General features: G+C 34.4%; 1 protein-coding gene across 1 annotated transcript in view; it reads right to left on the bottom strand.

Moving 5' to 3' along the window:
* The window catches only part of ASCC3 (activating signal cointegrator 1 complex subunit 3), a 344503-nt gene that overhangs the window by 71103 nt on the left and 258070 nt on the right, over positions 1 to 15330 (bottom strand). Inside the window, exons 34-35 of the mRNA XM_059177004.1 lie at positions 13776 to 13901; positions 102 to 213 (exon numbers count right to left, since the gene is read on the bottom strand). Of these exons, the coding sequence (XP_059032987.1) occupies positions 102 to 213; positions 13776 to 13901 (238 nt within the window). The remainder of the gene's footprint in view (positions 1 to 101; positions 214 to 13775; positions 13902 to 15330) is intronic.

The following is a 15330-nucleotide window of genomic DNA, read 5'->3' as shown; positions in this document are numbered from 1 at the left end:
CAACAATTTTGTTCAAATTTTCAGTTATCATTGGAACAAAAGCCCTACTGTTAAAAAGCTGGACAATCTTTTCATTTGGAATGTATAGGACTGAGTCATACCTCTCCAATTTCAATACAGTAGGAATGTTCCAATTCAACCAGAGACTTCTCAACCAGACTGGACAGAAATTTGTTCACAGAATCATGGCTCACATCACTCAAATTGTAGTAACTAGAAAATAAGGAAGGTCATTATTTGTTTCAAGATTGTTTCTACTAAAATTAGCATTTCAATTTATCATTCTATTTTTTTCAGGATTTCAAAGAACAATTACACTTACGGGAAATCAAATAAGTAAAACAACTGCCAACTGCCAGTTTCACTGTACAGATCAAAATTCCCATACTAAGATTTGTGGACACCAATGAACAATGATAACACATTAAAATATGTGATAAAATTCAGCATCACATTAAAAGGATACTAACTTTCCAGTGTTAAAACTGGCATGATTTCACTTAATACCTCTACAGCATACTAAACTTGCACACTAGATTTAGAAATAGAAGCATATTATATATTATATATAATTCCCTTCTATATACAAAAACCCATCCTCAGTAACTTTAATAAAACTCAAAGAACTATTGACTTGGGTAGCATATGAATTCTTTTAGGACATTTAGTCATTTATTGTTCTCCAAATGCTTAATAAGTACATGTCACCCTAAATATTGGAAGGGACATCATCACACTAACAATAAAGCATTTGAACTAAGCTTCTATATACAAAAAACACACATGTTCAACTCTGTATATTTTCTGAGTGAAGGCTGAAGGACATGCAATTCACCTAAATGCTCCTCCCTCTAAGTCCAAAAATGTCTTGCCAAATATCTAAGATTGCTAGGAATCTGTGTCTGGGAAATGATTTGAAGGGTGACAGAATAATCCCATGTCATGGCAGCTCTCTAATTCCTGGTGGTGAATCCTGTACCTTGGTCAGCATAGAGAAGTATATGTCCTATTTCTATCCAAATCAAGCAACACGAATGTAAAGTGACCTCTGAACAGATTTGTCCCTGAAACCCCAGCACAAGAGTTGTACTTCTGCACAGGACTAGAAAGGAGATAGTCCTGGTCTGGGAAGCAAGTGCTAACAATCTCAATGGGAGAAGCCTAAAGGACACCACGACAGGCCAAGTATGGTGACTTTTTTTTTTCTTTCTTCAAAGGGAAAGATTTGGGGTCAGCATACTGCAAAAATTTATTTAAATATACACAAAATAGGATGGGGCACTTGAATGCTGAAGGGTTAGGCCTCTGCCTTCGGCTCAGGTCATGATCTCAAGGTCCTGGGATCGAGTCATGCATCAGGCTCTCTGCTCAGTGGGGAGTCGGCTTCCCCCTGCCTCTCTCTGCTGCCTCTCTGCTTATTGGTGATCTCTCTCTCTGTCAAATAAATAAATAAAATCTTAAAAGATGGGATTGGGAGGGAGACAAACCATAAGAGACTCTTAATCTCACAAAACAAACTGAGGGTTGCCGGGGGGAGGGGGTTGGGGAGAAGGGGGTGGGATTATGGACATTGGGGAGGGTATGTGATTTGGTGAGTGCTGTGAAGTGTGTAAACCTGGTGATTCACAGACCTGGGGATAAAAATATATGTATATAAAAAATTAAAAAAATAAAAAAAAATAAAATAAAAAAAAAAATCTTAAAAAAATAAAAATTCACAAAATAGGACTTAAATGATTGACATAATATGCTTTCAATAGAAAGAGATACAATAGGGGCACCTGGGTGGCTCAGTGGGTTAAGCCTTTGTCCTGGGATCAAGCCCTGCATCCGGCTCTCTGCTCAGCGGGGAGCCTGCTTCCCCCTCTCTCTCTGCCTGCCTCTCTGCCTACTTGTGATCTCTCTCTTTCCTCTCAAATAAATTAAAAAAGAAAGAAAGAAAGAAAGAAAGAAAGAGATACAATATACTTTCAATAGAAAGAGATGTTTGCACAAATGGCTAGGTATACCAATATGAGAGCCTCCACTGAGTAAAGATTAATAACAGACTATTTACTTGGGAAAGTAACTGTAAATCCTAATTACATGCTGATGATTTTAATTTTCACAAAAGAGAAATACTTTTCATTTTTATCTGCAGAGAAATTATTGCCTTTCCTGGAAAAATTCTTGTCATGGACCAAAATAAAGCAGTATTTATCAATGAACAGATAAATAAGTATTGAAACCAGTGCTGTTGTTAATTTAAACAAAATGTACAAACTTTGATCTAACCAGGCAGATAAAGTGAAAAAACCAGCATTAGAAACCATTAGAAAATATTTCCTTTATCCTGAAAAATGAGTAAAATAAGTATTACTTAGAATAATGTATTCTGCTATCAAAGGTGAAACTAAAAATTCTGGACATTCAACACCCCATAAGCGATCTCTAAAGCCATTCCAAATTAATAGTGATAATTGTTGTCTTTCATTTTTTCCCAACAAATGGAATTTATCAGCCAAACATTCTACAACACAAGTGTTTATATTTCACATTCTTTTGACTTGCTGAATCTATAAATTTTCCAACACTATTTTCAGCTGTCTGGATTAATATACAGTTGATAAAATTATTCCTAAATTGAAAAATAAACCCTGAAAATGTGCTTAGGAACTGAGTAAGTAGAATTTCTGGAGCAAGAATCAAATAATTCTTTATGCAATTAAAATTACAGAAGGAAAACATTTTGGAAAATAATTTACCATGAAAAACAAAAAGTTAAAATACCATTTTTGCCTAAAAATTTACAAGGCCATTTGAAAAGAAAAAGGTCTCATGGATGCTGCTACTGATTACCCATAAACCTTTACCCTCTAAATATAACTGAATGACAATTTTACCATTCTTTAACAAATTTAGTATACTTACAAGTAACATTTAAAACCATCTATGATAAAAACTCTCCTTCAAAAATTGTGAATTTTTAAAATATTTACCAGGAATATTCTGATGGGCTAATACCCTTTCTAATGTTATCTAAGTTTCTTGGGAAGTTTTTAAGATTAATTTGTAGCTTTTATTCAGATAAAGCACAGTCAGGATAAACATTTCTTAAACATTTAAAATAAGCTGCAAAAATGAAAAAAAAAGCAATTAAAGCTATGTCTCTGAGATTACAACAAATTATTTGATGACTACATTACACATACTCTAGCTTGCTAAAAACTAACATAGTTTTTTTAAAATAACTTAAAAAATTTCCAGGTATTTCCTCTTAATAAGGTTGTTCTTTTCTAATGTGCTCACCGACACTCTCATACTTGACTTGCCTAAGAGAAGAAATGCAAAAATTCCATTTAAGTAATTGGATTGACATTCAATTAACTCAGTATCAATACTTTTATCCTTATGGAATCTGGGGGTAATCCAGAATCTTAAAAAAAATCCCAAAATTTTTCACTTCAAGTATCCTGGCATATGTAAATGATAACTTTTATTTATTTTTAGAAAGTGATAACTTATAAAAATAGAAAATGCTAGGTAGAATATTACATTCAAGAATAGGAAAACCTCAGTCATTAAAAGACTTGTCTTCTATACACTACACCTTACACAAACACTAATTTTGGTTGTGATGTAACTTCACTGATTTATACTACTATTCTTTGCTAATGTTTGACCCAAGTTTACTTACATTTCCAAGTTCTTATAAAAGTTAGATTTGCTATGTCTTAATTAGATATATAATTTCTAAGACACTGTAAAATACACTAAATGAAAATGGAATTACTGTCTAGGTCACATCAAATTTTGAGAGATAATATATTCTGACAGTTTTCTGTGAATAAACAATGGAGTTTATATTTACATGATTTTCATTAACATTATATGGCCTTTGCTTCTACTGCATGAACTTTTCAGTCACTGGGTAATTTCTGGCCTAAATAATTATAAGCATTTAGCTTAAAACATTACGTATCATTAATTTCAATAATCACTTTACTAACTTGAAAAAGCAAGCAGCAGCTAAGTAAAAAGGTTTGTTTTCATGTTGCACTCTCCACAGTACAAAATTTACAATTTACTGGTTATTAAAACAGAAATATTACACAACTGTTTAATTACAGACAAAGGATACAATGTAGTTTCATGCTCACTGCATTGGATCATCAAGTCATTATCTTCTCTCTGCCATAAACAGATAGCCTACCTTTTTGTCAGTATGCTATTTCATTTATTTCACAGAGAAACCCAGTTTCACAATAATTGACTTGTCAGAAGCTCTAATTTATGAGGCTGAGCTCTGTAAGATTTCTCTATATTGGACTCAACCTGCACACAAGCAGGGTTGAATATTTACAATGCTGTTAACAGGTGCTGAGTTGTTTAATGATTCTAATAGCCAGAAGCGTACTGAGAAAGCCAGCGGGATCACAATTACAGGCTGTTTGAACACAACAATTACTAGTCCCCTGGGAGGTGTGAAAGTCAAAGGCAGTTTGATACTGACAGCATCTAGCACATGGGCTAGACAAGCTAACTTCTATTAGCAGTCCATTGGGAAAAAGTCATAACAAACCTCTCCCTCTCGTAAAAATTTACAAAGTTCATTAAATTCAGACAATCCAAAAGGTAAAACAACTTTAAAAAAATTATTTTTAAAAGATCTTATCAAAGGACAAACAGGAAAACCACACATGAAACCTCAAGTGATCTTTTGGCAACGTTAATAAGGATGAAATTTTGCTGGTTGGGCATGAAAGAGATTTTATTGTAATCGAAAACATAGATAAAGTTACACCAAACAGTCTGGATTTAATGTGAATAGTGGCAGCCATTTCCTGTTTCGTTATTGTAAACCTGGCCAGAGATCTTGCTGGGAAATTTTTCATCAGTCTTGAAATGCTGCAGCTATAACTGTCAGTACTGGGAAGTCATTTGTTACAGCACCATGTTTTTTTATGTTCAGATTATGCAGCAGTAATAATGACACAAATAATGAAAGTGGTTGCAGGGACAGCTGAAACTACCACAACATTTTTTGTCCCAGAAATGTTTAAAAGCTTTCTCAGGGGAAAACAGAGAGTAAAATTGAACATACAAATTGAATCCAGAACTCAATTTGGAATATATTATATTTCATGATGCACCAGTACATGTGTTTATGTACATTTGAACACACTAATGTAAAGTGTGTCTACATATATATTTATGCATATAAATAAATATCTTTATATGCATGTGCATATATTTGCATATATATACATATCACACATGCAGGAGACTATAAGCAGACACACAGAGAACAATCCAGGCACAGTGGCAGAATCTTTGTCAACATAAGTTCTACTTTTGGCAGTGGTGTGCTGGGGGTACTTTACGGTAGTAGTATGATTAAATAAAGGGGGCTGGAGAATTTGGTCATATTTACTATCTAGGTGTATTTTAAAGTGGTCTATCTTTTCTATTTTAAATAAACCCCAATTTCTTGTTGTGACACACACATGCTATGTATATAAGCCTGTCCCACTCACCCAAAAGTCACACCTCAATTTGTGACACTGAATAATATGGAGTGTTAGAGATAAATTAAAAGTACACATCAAAAAAAATAATTTTATAATAAACTTAATAAATAAAATTAAATATATAAATTAAAACTACCCATCATTTGAGACAATGATTTTAGCTTCCTTGAAACTTCTAATAGATCTAAAGATAAGTAGGAAAAATTTACCAATTTCCTGAACTCTTGTGCCTTTCTTTGCTTCCGGATTATGGCACAGGTGATTTTTAACACAGAAAAAGATAAAATCATGGCCAATCAGAAAGAAAATTGTAGAGCTTCACTATAACAGAAGTTTTAAGTAAAATAAATAAATCATTAAAATTGATTTAGGCACATGTTCTCATTTTTGTCCAGATGTAAAGGTATAGATATTGAAACTGAATTTTTTTTTTTTTTTTTTTTGCAGCACATAAACAAAGTCTGTATGGTATGGTTTCCATAAAGAACACATTTCCCAGCATAGCAGTAGAAGAAGTAGAGCAGGAGTGGGGCTATTTGGGTTCTGGACCTGATAATGAGCCTGGGATGGAGATTGTGGCCCCTGGAGCTAGAAAGCCTGAAGCATTCCAGTGCTGCCTCTGCTACTCAGGAGCTATGTGCTGATGGGCAAGTTGCTCAATCTCCCTGTGCTTCAGTCCCTTCATCTATAAAATGGGGATCATAATGATACTAAATGAGTTAGGCTCTTAAGTCAATCACTCAAGTTTAAAAAATTATAAATAATGATAGTGTATGTTTTTATTTCTCATGTTATTAATTTCATTTTTTACCTTTATAAATTCCCTTCTCATATTTGTGCTTTGCTAATGTTCATCTAGTTCCTGGAGATGAATGCTTATTTTGTTTTCAAGCATTCATGCGATCTTGTAGATGGTCTAAAGATATGAATACTCCTTGGAATTGTGCTGTGTCTGAAATTCACTGACTTTGTTATGTATTACTTTTACTTTCTTATAGCTCTAGTCTATACCTTTAAAATAAATTTTCACCTTCCACTAGAATAAGAATAGTTAAATCCCAAGTAGGTAGACTGCCTTTGCCATCCTTTTTTTGTTTATTTCTGGTATTACTGCATTATACTCTGGGAAGGTAGCCTTATGATCACTATGTTTTGAAATACACTGAGTTGTTCTGTGTGGTCTGGTGCATGTTACATTTTTATAAATAAATTTTGATGCGTGTTTAGAAGAAGACTTATTCTTTGTAGGAGGAGCATTATAAAGATACAAACACATTTTCAAAGATACTGTTATTCAAATCCTGTTTTACGAAGTACTTTTTATCTCTCTTTGGAATGCTGATTTCCAAAAGAGATGTGTTCAAGTCTCTCCACATGATTGTAATTTAGTTAACATCTTGAATTTCTATCAATTTTTGCTTTCTGTATTTTGATGCTATATTTTTAGTTACCTAAAAATTTGTAAACTACTATACTTATTTAGTGATTATGCTTGCTATCAATATGAACCATTCTTCTTTGTCCTTTTTAAAAAGTGTGTTCTTTGCCTTGAATTTAATTTTCTCTGATTTTAATTCTGCAACTGTTGCTTTCTCTTTGTTATTGTCCTTCATATCTTCTTTTCAATCCTTAACTTTCAACTTTTTAATATCACTTTGATTTGATGTTTCTTACAAAGCTTACCTGGATTTAAAATAATTGAATCTGAGAATTTGTCTTTCAACAGTTTAGCTTAAATTATTTTTAACATTTATGATTATAATTGACCAGACTTATGAAACGAATAGATCCTGTCAGTCCTCTGCTCAAAACCCCATAATGGTTCTTATATCATGGATAATGAAAATCAAAGTCTTTCCAGTGGTCTCTCAAGTCTCACATGACTGGTACAACCACCAATCCCCCAAGTCCCTAATCTCATCTCCTGCTACTGTTTAGCCCTCATTCATTCTGCATCAGCTACAACTTTTTTTTTCTCATCAGCTTCAACTTCTCTTTTCTATACCTTGCAAACACCAGACATGCATGCTTTAGAACCTCTCCTGTTCTCTTGGTCTGAAATATTTTCCCTAGATATCATGTGGTCAAACTTCTCATCCCTTTCAAGCCTTTATTCAAAAGTCAGCACTTAAAGAAAAAACATACAGTATTATTAACTATAGCCACCATGCTGTAGATTACAACATTTATCTTATAACTGGAAATTTGTACCTTTTGACCAACATCTTCCCATTTCCCTCTTATAGTACCTTTAATTAGGCCCACTCTGTCTCCATATTTAATACTATAATCCTCCCTCTCTGCCCACTTGGCCTCCTAGTCTTCAGTACCATATTCTTTTTTTCAAAGCACTCATAACCTTCTAACCCAACATTCTTTTTTTCCTTTTCAAGTTTTTATTTGAATTCCAGTTAGTTAACATACAATGTAATATTAGTTTCAGGTATAGAATTCAGTAAGTCATCATTTATATACAACATCTAGTGATCATTAAAACAAGTGCCCTCCTTAATACCCCTCACCCATTTAGACCTTGCACCCCACCCTCACTGCCCATCTCTCCTTCAGTAATCCTCAGCTTATTCTCTACAGTTAAGAGTCCATTTCATAATTTTCCCCTCTTTTTTCCTTTCCCCCCCATGTTCATTTGTTTCATTTCTTAAATTCCACATGAGTGAAATCATATAGTATTTGTTTTTCTATGACTTATTTTGTTTGGCATAGTAAATTAGCTCCATTCATGTCATTGCAAATGGCAAAATTTCATTCTTTTTGACAGGTAAGCAATATTCCTCTCTCTGTGTGCATGCACACCACTTCTTCTTTAGCCATTCATCTGATGATGGACATGTGGGTTCTTTCCACAATTTGGCTGCTGTTGATAATGCTGCTATAAATAATGAGGTGCCTGAATCCCTTCAAATCAGTATTTTTGTTTCCTTTGGGTAAATATGTTGTAATGTTGCAGTGTAATTACTGGATTGTTGGCTATTCTATTTTTAACTTTTTTGAGGAAACTCCATACTGTTTTTCAGAGTGGCTGCAACAGTTTGCATTTCCACCAACAGTATAAGAGGGTTCCCCTTTCTTCACAGCCCCACCAAAATTTGTTATTATCTGTGTTGTTAATTTTACTACTTTGACAGGTGTGAGATGATATCTCATTGGAGTTCAGGTTTCTATCAGCATAACTTTTAAACTCATTGTTTCTGCTAAAAGAGTAAGAGTGCCATGAAAGCAAGAAGTTTTTTATTTACATCTTCAAAATGCCTAGAATAGTACCTAATACAAAGTAGGCACTCAATAAATGTTTATTGAATTAAGGAATATAGATTTAGTTTTTTAATTGGTTCTACCTCACCATTTTAAGGTAGGTCTATGATTTTTGAGACTAGAGATCATTATTTATGTTGTTACTACCTCCCAACAGAACCTAATACAGTTGCTGATCACAGCTTTTTTTCCTTATTGAGACATAACTGACATGCAACAATGTATTAGTTTTAGTTATATAATGATTTGATATATGTTTGTATTGTTAAACGATTACCCCAATTTGTCTAGTTAACAGTAATCTATTTGATATATGTTTATATTATTAAATGATTACCCCAATTTGTCTAGTTAACAGTTATAAACTGATGAGAACTTTTAAGATCTATTCTCTCATTAACTTTCAAACACATAATACGGTATTAACTATAATCATTCTGTACATTAGATTTGCAGGATTATTTAACTTATAACTGGATATTTGTACCTCCTTCACCCATTTGCCCCCATCCCCCATGATCTGTTCTCTATGAGGCATTTTTTTTTTTTTTTGGTGAATAATAAATATTTCTGTGTGTGTGTGTGTGTGTGTGTACATGTGTGTGTCATGTCTTCATCTGTTCATCCACTGATGGACACAGGTTGTTTCTAGGTGTTTGCTATTGTAAATAATATTGCAATGAACATGGGAGTGCAGATACCTTTTTGAGACAGTGATTTCATATTCCTTGGATACATACCCAGCAGTGGAATTGTTGGGTCATGGTAGTTCCATTTTTCATTTTTTGAGGAAACTTCATACTGTTTTCCATAGTGGCCCCACCAATTTTCATTCTCACCAACAGTGCATAAGCGTATCCTTTTCTCCACATACTCACACTTATTTCTTGTCTTTTTGATAACAGCCATTCTAACAGGTGTGAGATGATATCTTATGGGTTTGATTTGCATTTCCCTCATGATTAGTAATGTTGAGCACCTTTTCATGTACCTACTGACCAACTGTACATCTTCTTTAGAAAAATGTCTATTCAAATCCTTAGCTCATTTTAAAATCAGATTGTTATTTTTCTATTCATTTCTATGAATTCTTTATATATTTTGGATATTAACCCCTAAACAGATATATGATTTGCAAATATTTTCTCCCACTTGGTAGGCTGTCTTTTTATTTTGCTAGTTTCCTTTGCTGCACAGAATTATTTAAGTTTGATGTGGTCCCACTTGTTTATTTTTGCTTTTACTGCCTTTGCTTTTGCTGTAGGATCCAAAAAATCATCACTAAGACCAATGTCAAGGACATTACCATCTATGTCTTCTAGCAGTTTTATGGTTTCAGGTCTTACCTTCAAGTCTTTAATCCACTTGAGTTGATGTTTGTCCGTGGTGAAATATATGGGTATCTATTCAGTTTTCTTCATACCATTTATTAAAGAGACTGTACTTTCTCCATCATATAGTCTGGGCTCCTTTGAGTAAATTAACTGGCCATATATGTGTGGGCTTACTATTGGGTTCTCTGTTCTATTCTATTGATTTATGTGTCTTTTTTAATGCCAATATCTTATAGTTTTGACCACTATAGCTTTGTAATATAATTTGACTTCAGGTATCATGATGCCTCTAGCTCTGTTCTTCTTTCTTAGGTTTGCTGTGGCTATTTGAGTCTTCTGTGGTTGCATACAAATTTTAGGACTGCTTGTTCTCTTTCTGTGAAAAATGTCACTATAGCCGTTAAAAAAAAATTATTGCTGTACCTATTCTGGACTGATTAATTCACATGGCAATATCTTGGGAACAGGTTTCTACTTCAGGATAATAATAATAGTCAGAGTCTTAACCTAGCTGGGTATCTCAAAATATGTTCAGGTGACTACTCTAAAGGAATAAGCAACTTTGATGAGGATAGTTGAGAATGTATAATCAACTCCTGAAAATTGATTTAAATGCATTTATCAATATATGACTGGATTTTTAAGACTGTTAGAACTTGGATGGCTATAGGGGCTGGAGAGGGCACTGTAGAGAGGGAGAAGAGTGACAGCAAAACCAAGAAGGTGAGAGGAACAGACTCTTACCTAGGGATGGGATGGATTAATGTTTCTTTTGGTGGTGTTGACGGTGGTAGTAGGGGTTACTTAGCTTTTATTTGGATCAGGAAGAGGGCAGGAAAAGCAGTTGCCACAACAACCAAGTGCCCTAAGCTAATGCATCCTTTGATTCCCAGTGCTAGAATTTCCCCCTAACAAAGATAATCCTCAGGTAAAAGTAGGGGAGGCAATATGAACTAGAATACTCACTATTTACATGCACTACAATCATATGAGCAAGAGATACCCTAAACTCTCAACACCCAAGAAGTCCCCAGGCTCAGAGGCTCAATATAATTTAAGTTGTAAGCCAAGAACATCTCAAGATTTCATCTTTGTCCACTGTGCTAACCTCTCCCAAACACAATCTTCTTCTGTCCTTAATTAACACTCTTTATTATAGTTGCATGTTGGATTTTTCTCACTACTTAATAGAAGGTAGTTTGCAACCAGAACAACGGGGAGTGATGTCTGTTCTAGTTCTCTCTTTGTAGGTCCCAAACTGAAGGACATTCTACAAAATAACTGGCCAGTATTCTTCTAACATGTCAAAGTTAGAGTAGACAAATACTGAAGAAATGTCACACATTAAAGTGAATTACAGAGACAAAACTAATGCAATGCAGGATACTAAACTGGATTTTGGATGGAAAAGGACATGAACAGGAGAACTGACAAAATCTGAAAAAAAGTTTATAGATTAGTTAATAGTATGACATCAATGTCAATTTCCTGGGTTTGGATAAACGTGCTATGATCATGTAAGAAGTTAATATTTGAGGAAGCTGGATGCAGGCTATATACAGTGTCTGTACTGTTTTCCCAATTTCTTTTTAAAGTTGCAAATTGTTTCTAATTGAAAGTTAATTTTTTTTTTAAGATTAAGAAGAGTACATGCACACACAGAGTTCAGTAAAGACTTCTAATTTGTTAAAGAACTCAATTTAAATTTGAACTCAGTTTGAACCAGTTTAAAGAACTCAGAGAAGTAAAACTGACAAATGATCAGGCTCTTAGTCTCTAAACTAGATTCTTCAGGATGGTATGGACCAGTAGAGCAACTGAAAGACTGCACAAGAATAACAGTTTACTAATCAACATTAATTAAGTTCTTCATAATTAATACAGGACTTAGGAAGACTTTAATGCATGTATTTGATTCTCAACATGATCCTGTGAGGGAGAGAGGCTATTACTCACTTTCCAGATGAAGAAAGGGAAGCTGAGAGGTGAAGTGACTCAAGGTCAAACAGTAAAGGGTAATAGCTAAACCAGGAATTAGTGTTCTGATTCCATGTTCAAATCTCTTTCCGCAATATTAAGCACCTCTCTCTTTTATGACATAAAAGCCACTAGTTCTTCTAAAAAAAGAGTTGAGTCAGAAAACTTAATGGTGTTAAGTTCTGGCTTTACATCCAAGTAGTTCTGGGATCCAGAGCAAGTCACTTCAAGTTTCTAACCTCCTTTTCCTCAGTATCAAACAAGAAGGTTGGACCAGTGTGCATGTAAAGTCCATCCCGGTACACTTTCCACAGTTCTAATCCTGCGATCTATTTGCTATGGTAAACTTACAGTGCAGGATGACTACACTTCATTAATCCCATAGTCATGTTCCCAAATGATATTTTGTATCTAATCCAGAGGCTTAGGAAGAACTGAGGAAACAAAACTGTCACCATATTTTCAAAGTCTGGTCTATGTGAGTGGAAATGACAGCTGAAACAAGATACAAATTTTTAAAGATACGAATAGGTAAGATTTGATAATGATATTTTCATCATGATCTCTCTGTTCAAGACCTTACAATGCCTTGATACGTCCCAATATATCAGATATGTCCCTCACCCATGGCCTTCCTTCTATTCCTTCCGCAACTGTTAAGGTCCTATTCACCTCTCTTATTCAAGAGCATCCTAACTAGTCTTCCTGATTTCAATGTCTTCCATTCCAGCTCATTCCCTACCACAGTGTCATAGTGTCATTAGGACTGAAACAAAACCAAACCCAATTTGGGGATGTTAAACCATGTTTGAACACTCACTCCTGCCAAAAGGATCAGATGTTAGCTCCTTTGCATGACACAGAGTCCATCTACTCTCTGGTGAGTGGCCCGCTTTCTGGTCAAGACAATCTTTTGGTCTTCATACTCTTAAACTCTGGCTACATCAAACTTCTTGACACTCTACAAATGCCCTTTCAAGCCAAAAGGGCCTATGTCCACATAGTACTTTTGCGCCTCTTACCTCTTCTATTCCTGTTCCAGACTCAAAATTGGTTGAACTATCCCTTCTGTGAAGATTTTACTCTTACAGGCTTAATAGAGTTCTATTAGAGCTGTATTATTCTATTATGATTTACATGGTAATCATTTATCTTTTTCCCCACATTAAAAGATCAGCCATTGAAGACAGGGGATAATGTACACTAATTTTTCCCTCACTATCTACATGCCATTTGGCAAATAGGTGCTCAGTGAAGAAGATCCACCTCAACTCCCCTCATTTTACTTTCTCCTGCTGGATTCTTGTTAACCACTACAGAGGCCTCACCAAGTCTTCCCTCTGCAACAGCACAAGCCTCACCCTTCTCTGACTGCACCTAAGGCAGTAACTACTGTCTGGTTTAGCATATTTCTTTATAATTCAGGTGTCTTGTCTCCCTGACTACAGAGCAAACTCTTCAAGGACATCCTAAGTTAACTAAAATAAGCTAAGCAATAAATACAACCATTATTCATTTTCAAATATATCATAATATATTGTGAATCAGAGATATCATGTGATTCTCTGGGAAAATTCACATACCTAGAATGCCTAAGGTTCTGATTTTTGTTATGTATGAGATTTCAGATATAATTTCTTTCAGTATGAAACAGAACGATATATAGTTGCCCTGCACTTACCTGGGGTTCATGATAAGACGTCGGAAAAAGTAGGTCCAGGTGATATAATCCATTGCATCTTGCTTAGATGTAATTGTACCACCAGCAATCTCTGCATTTAAATGGTCAGAGAGCACTCCCAATAAGCTACACAGTGAACAAGACATGGGAAACAGATATGAACATTAAGTGAAACACACTTTGTCTCACGTAGCCGGCTGATGGAATGGGGCTAGAAACTCTCAGAAGATATGAGCCAAAGGAGAAAGGAAAGAGTGGGCAAGAGAAGATGTAACTTAGAGAGCAGGGAAGAGTATACTTATGGGGTATTGGGATAAGTAGGGAATAATACTGAGGCTGACGAAAGGAGAGCCGACAGGAAAGGGATGACACTTACAAGAGAGCAAAGATATATTCTGTTTTCATTTATCCGGCGAGTGTTAAGTTCCAAATCATATGAAACATAACTGGGCTGGGTGTTGTGGAGTATTCGAAGATGACCAGATGTGTTGAAAGACTAGCATAATATGATGTTCATTTTAGTTTCCAATGTAAAATGTGAAAAAGGAGTAGCAGTGTCCAAACAAAAGAAAAGGCTAAATAAATTATGATATGTGGGACATTATGTGAGTATTAAAAATCGTTTTTGCAAAGGATGTTTTAAGAATATGAGAAAATGGTATTAAATTATATGATTAAAAAAAAACAACACAAAAAGTTTCTATATTACTCTCAGTTCACCAGTAGCAGAATATAAATCTGTATACTCAATTGGGAGGTCAGCAATTTCACTTTCACTATCACTTGCCAGAGAAACATTTATAGATGAGGGTAGGGAAGCAAGTTACTTCATTACAACATTATACATAAGGAAAAAAAAATAGGAAAGTCAAAAGGTCCATTAATAGAGAAGTTAATGTGTAAATTAAGGAATACTCTGTGATAGGTCAGTATTAATAATAGTCATATTAAGGTACAAAATTAACATTTTTAGTTAACTACTAAAATACACATACAGAAAACTACATAAATCATACATGTACAACTCAAGTAATTTTCACAATATGAACACACCTGTGTAACCAGCACTAAGATCAAGTATCACCATTTCCTCGGAAGCCCTCCTTTTGTGCTGTCTAGTCACTACTCTTGTCCAAAAGAATATTCTGACTTATCTCTGTTCCTTACCTATTGCAGTGGCTTGGGCTTCTAGTACAATGCTTGGTGGAAGTGGGGGGAGAACAATATTCCTATATCATTCTCCATCTCAAAGGGAAAACTTTCAATATTTCATTATTAATTACGATGTTTGCAGATTTACTCCTTGTCAGATTAAGGACATTTCCTTATACTCCTGTTTGCTAAGAGTTTTTATTATAAATTGATGTGGAATTTTAAAAAATATTTTTGATAATAATAATATTATATATGTATTATATAATAATAAATATTTTGATAAATAATACAATTTCCTCATTTTTTTCCTGCTAATGTAGTAAATTTTTTTAAAAGATTTTGTTTATTTATTTGACAGAGAGAGATCACAAGTAGGCAGAGAGGCAGGCAGGGAGAGAGA

The sequence above is a fragment of the Mustela lutreola genome, chromosome 6 (assembly GCF_030435805.1).
Source record: "Mustela lutreola isolate mMusLut2 chromosome 6, mMusLut2.pri, whole genome shotgun sequence".
Lineage (NCBI taxonomy): Eukaryota > Metazoa > Chordata > Mammalia > Carnivora > Mustelidae > Mustela > Mustela lutreola.
Note: the sequence above shows the minus strand (reverse complement) of the source record. Positions and strands in the feature narration are given on the sequence as shown.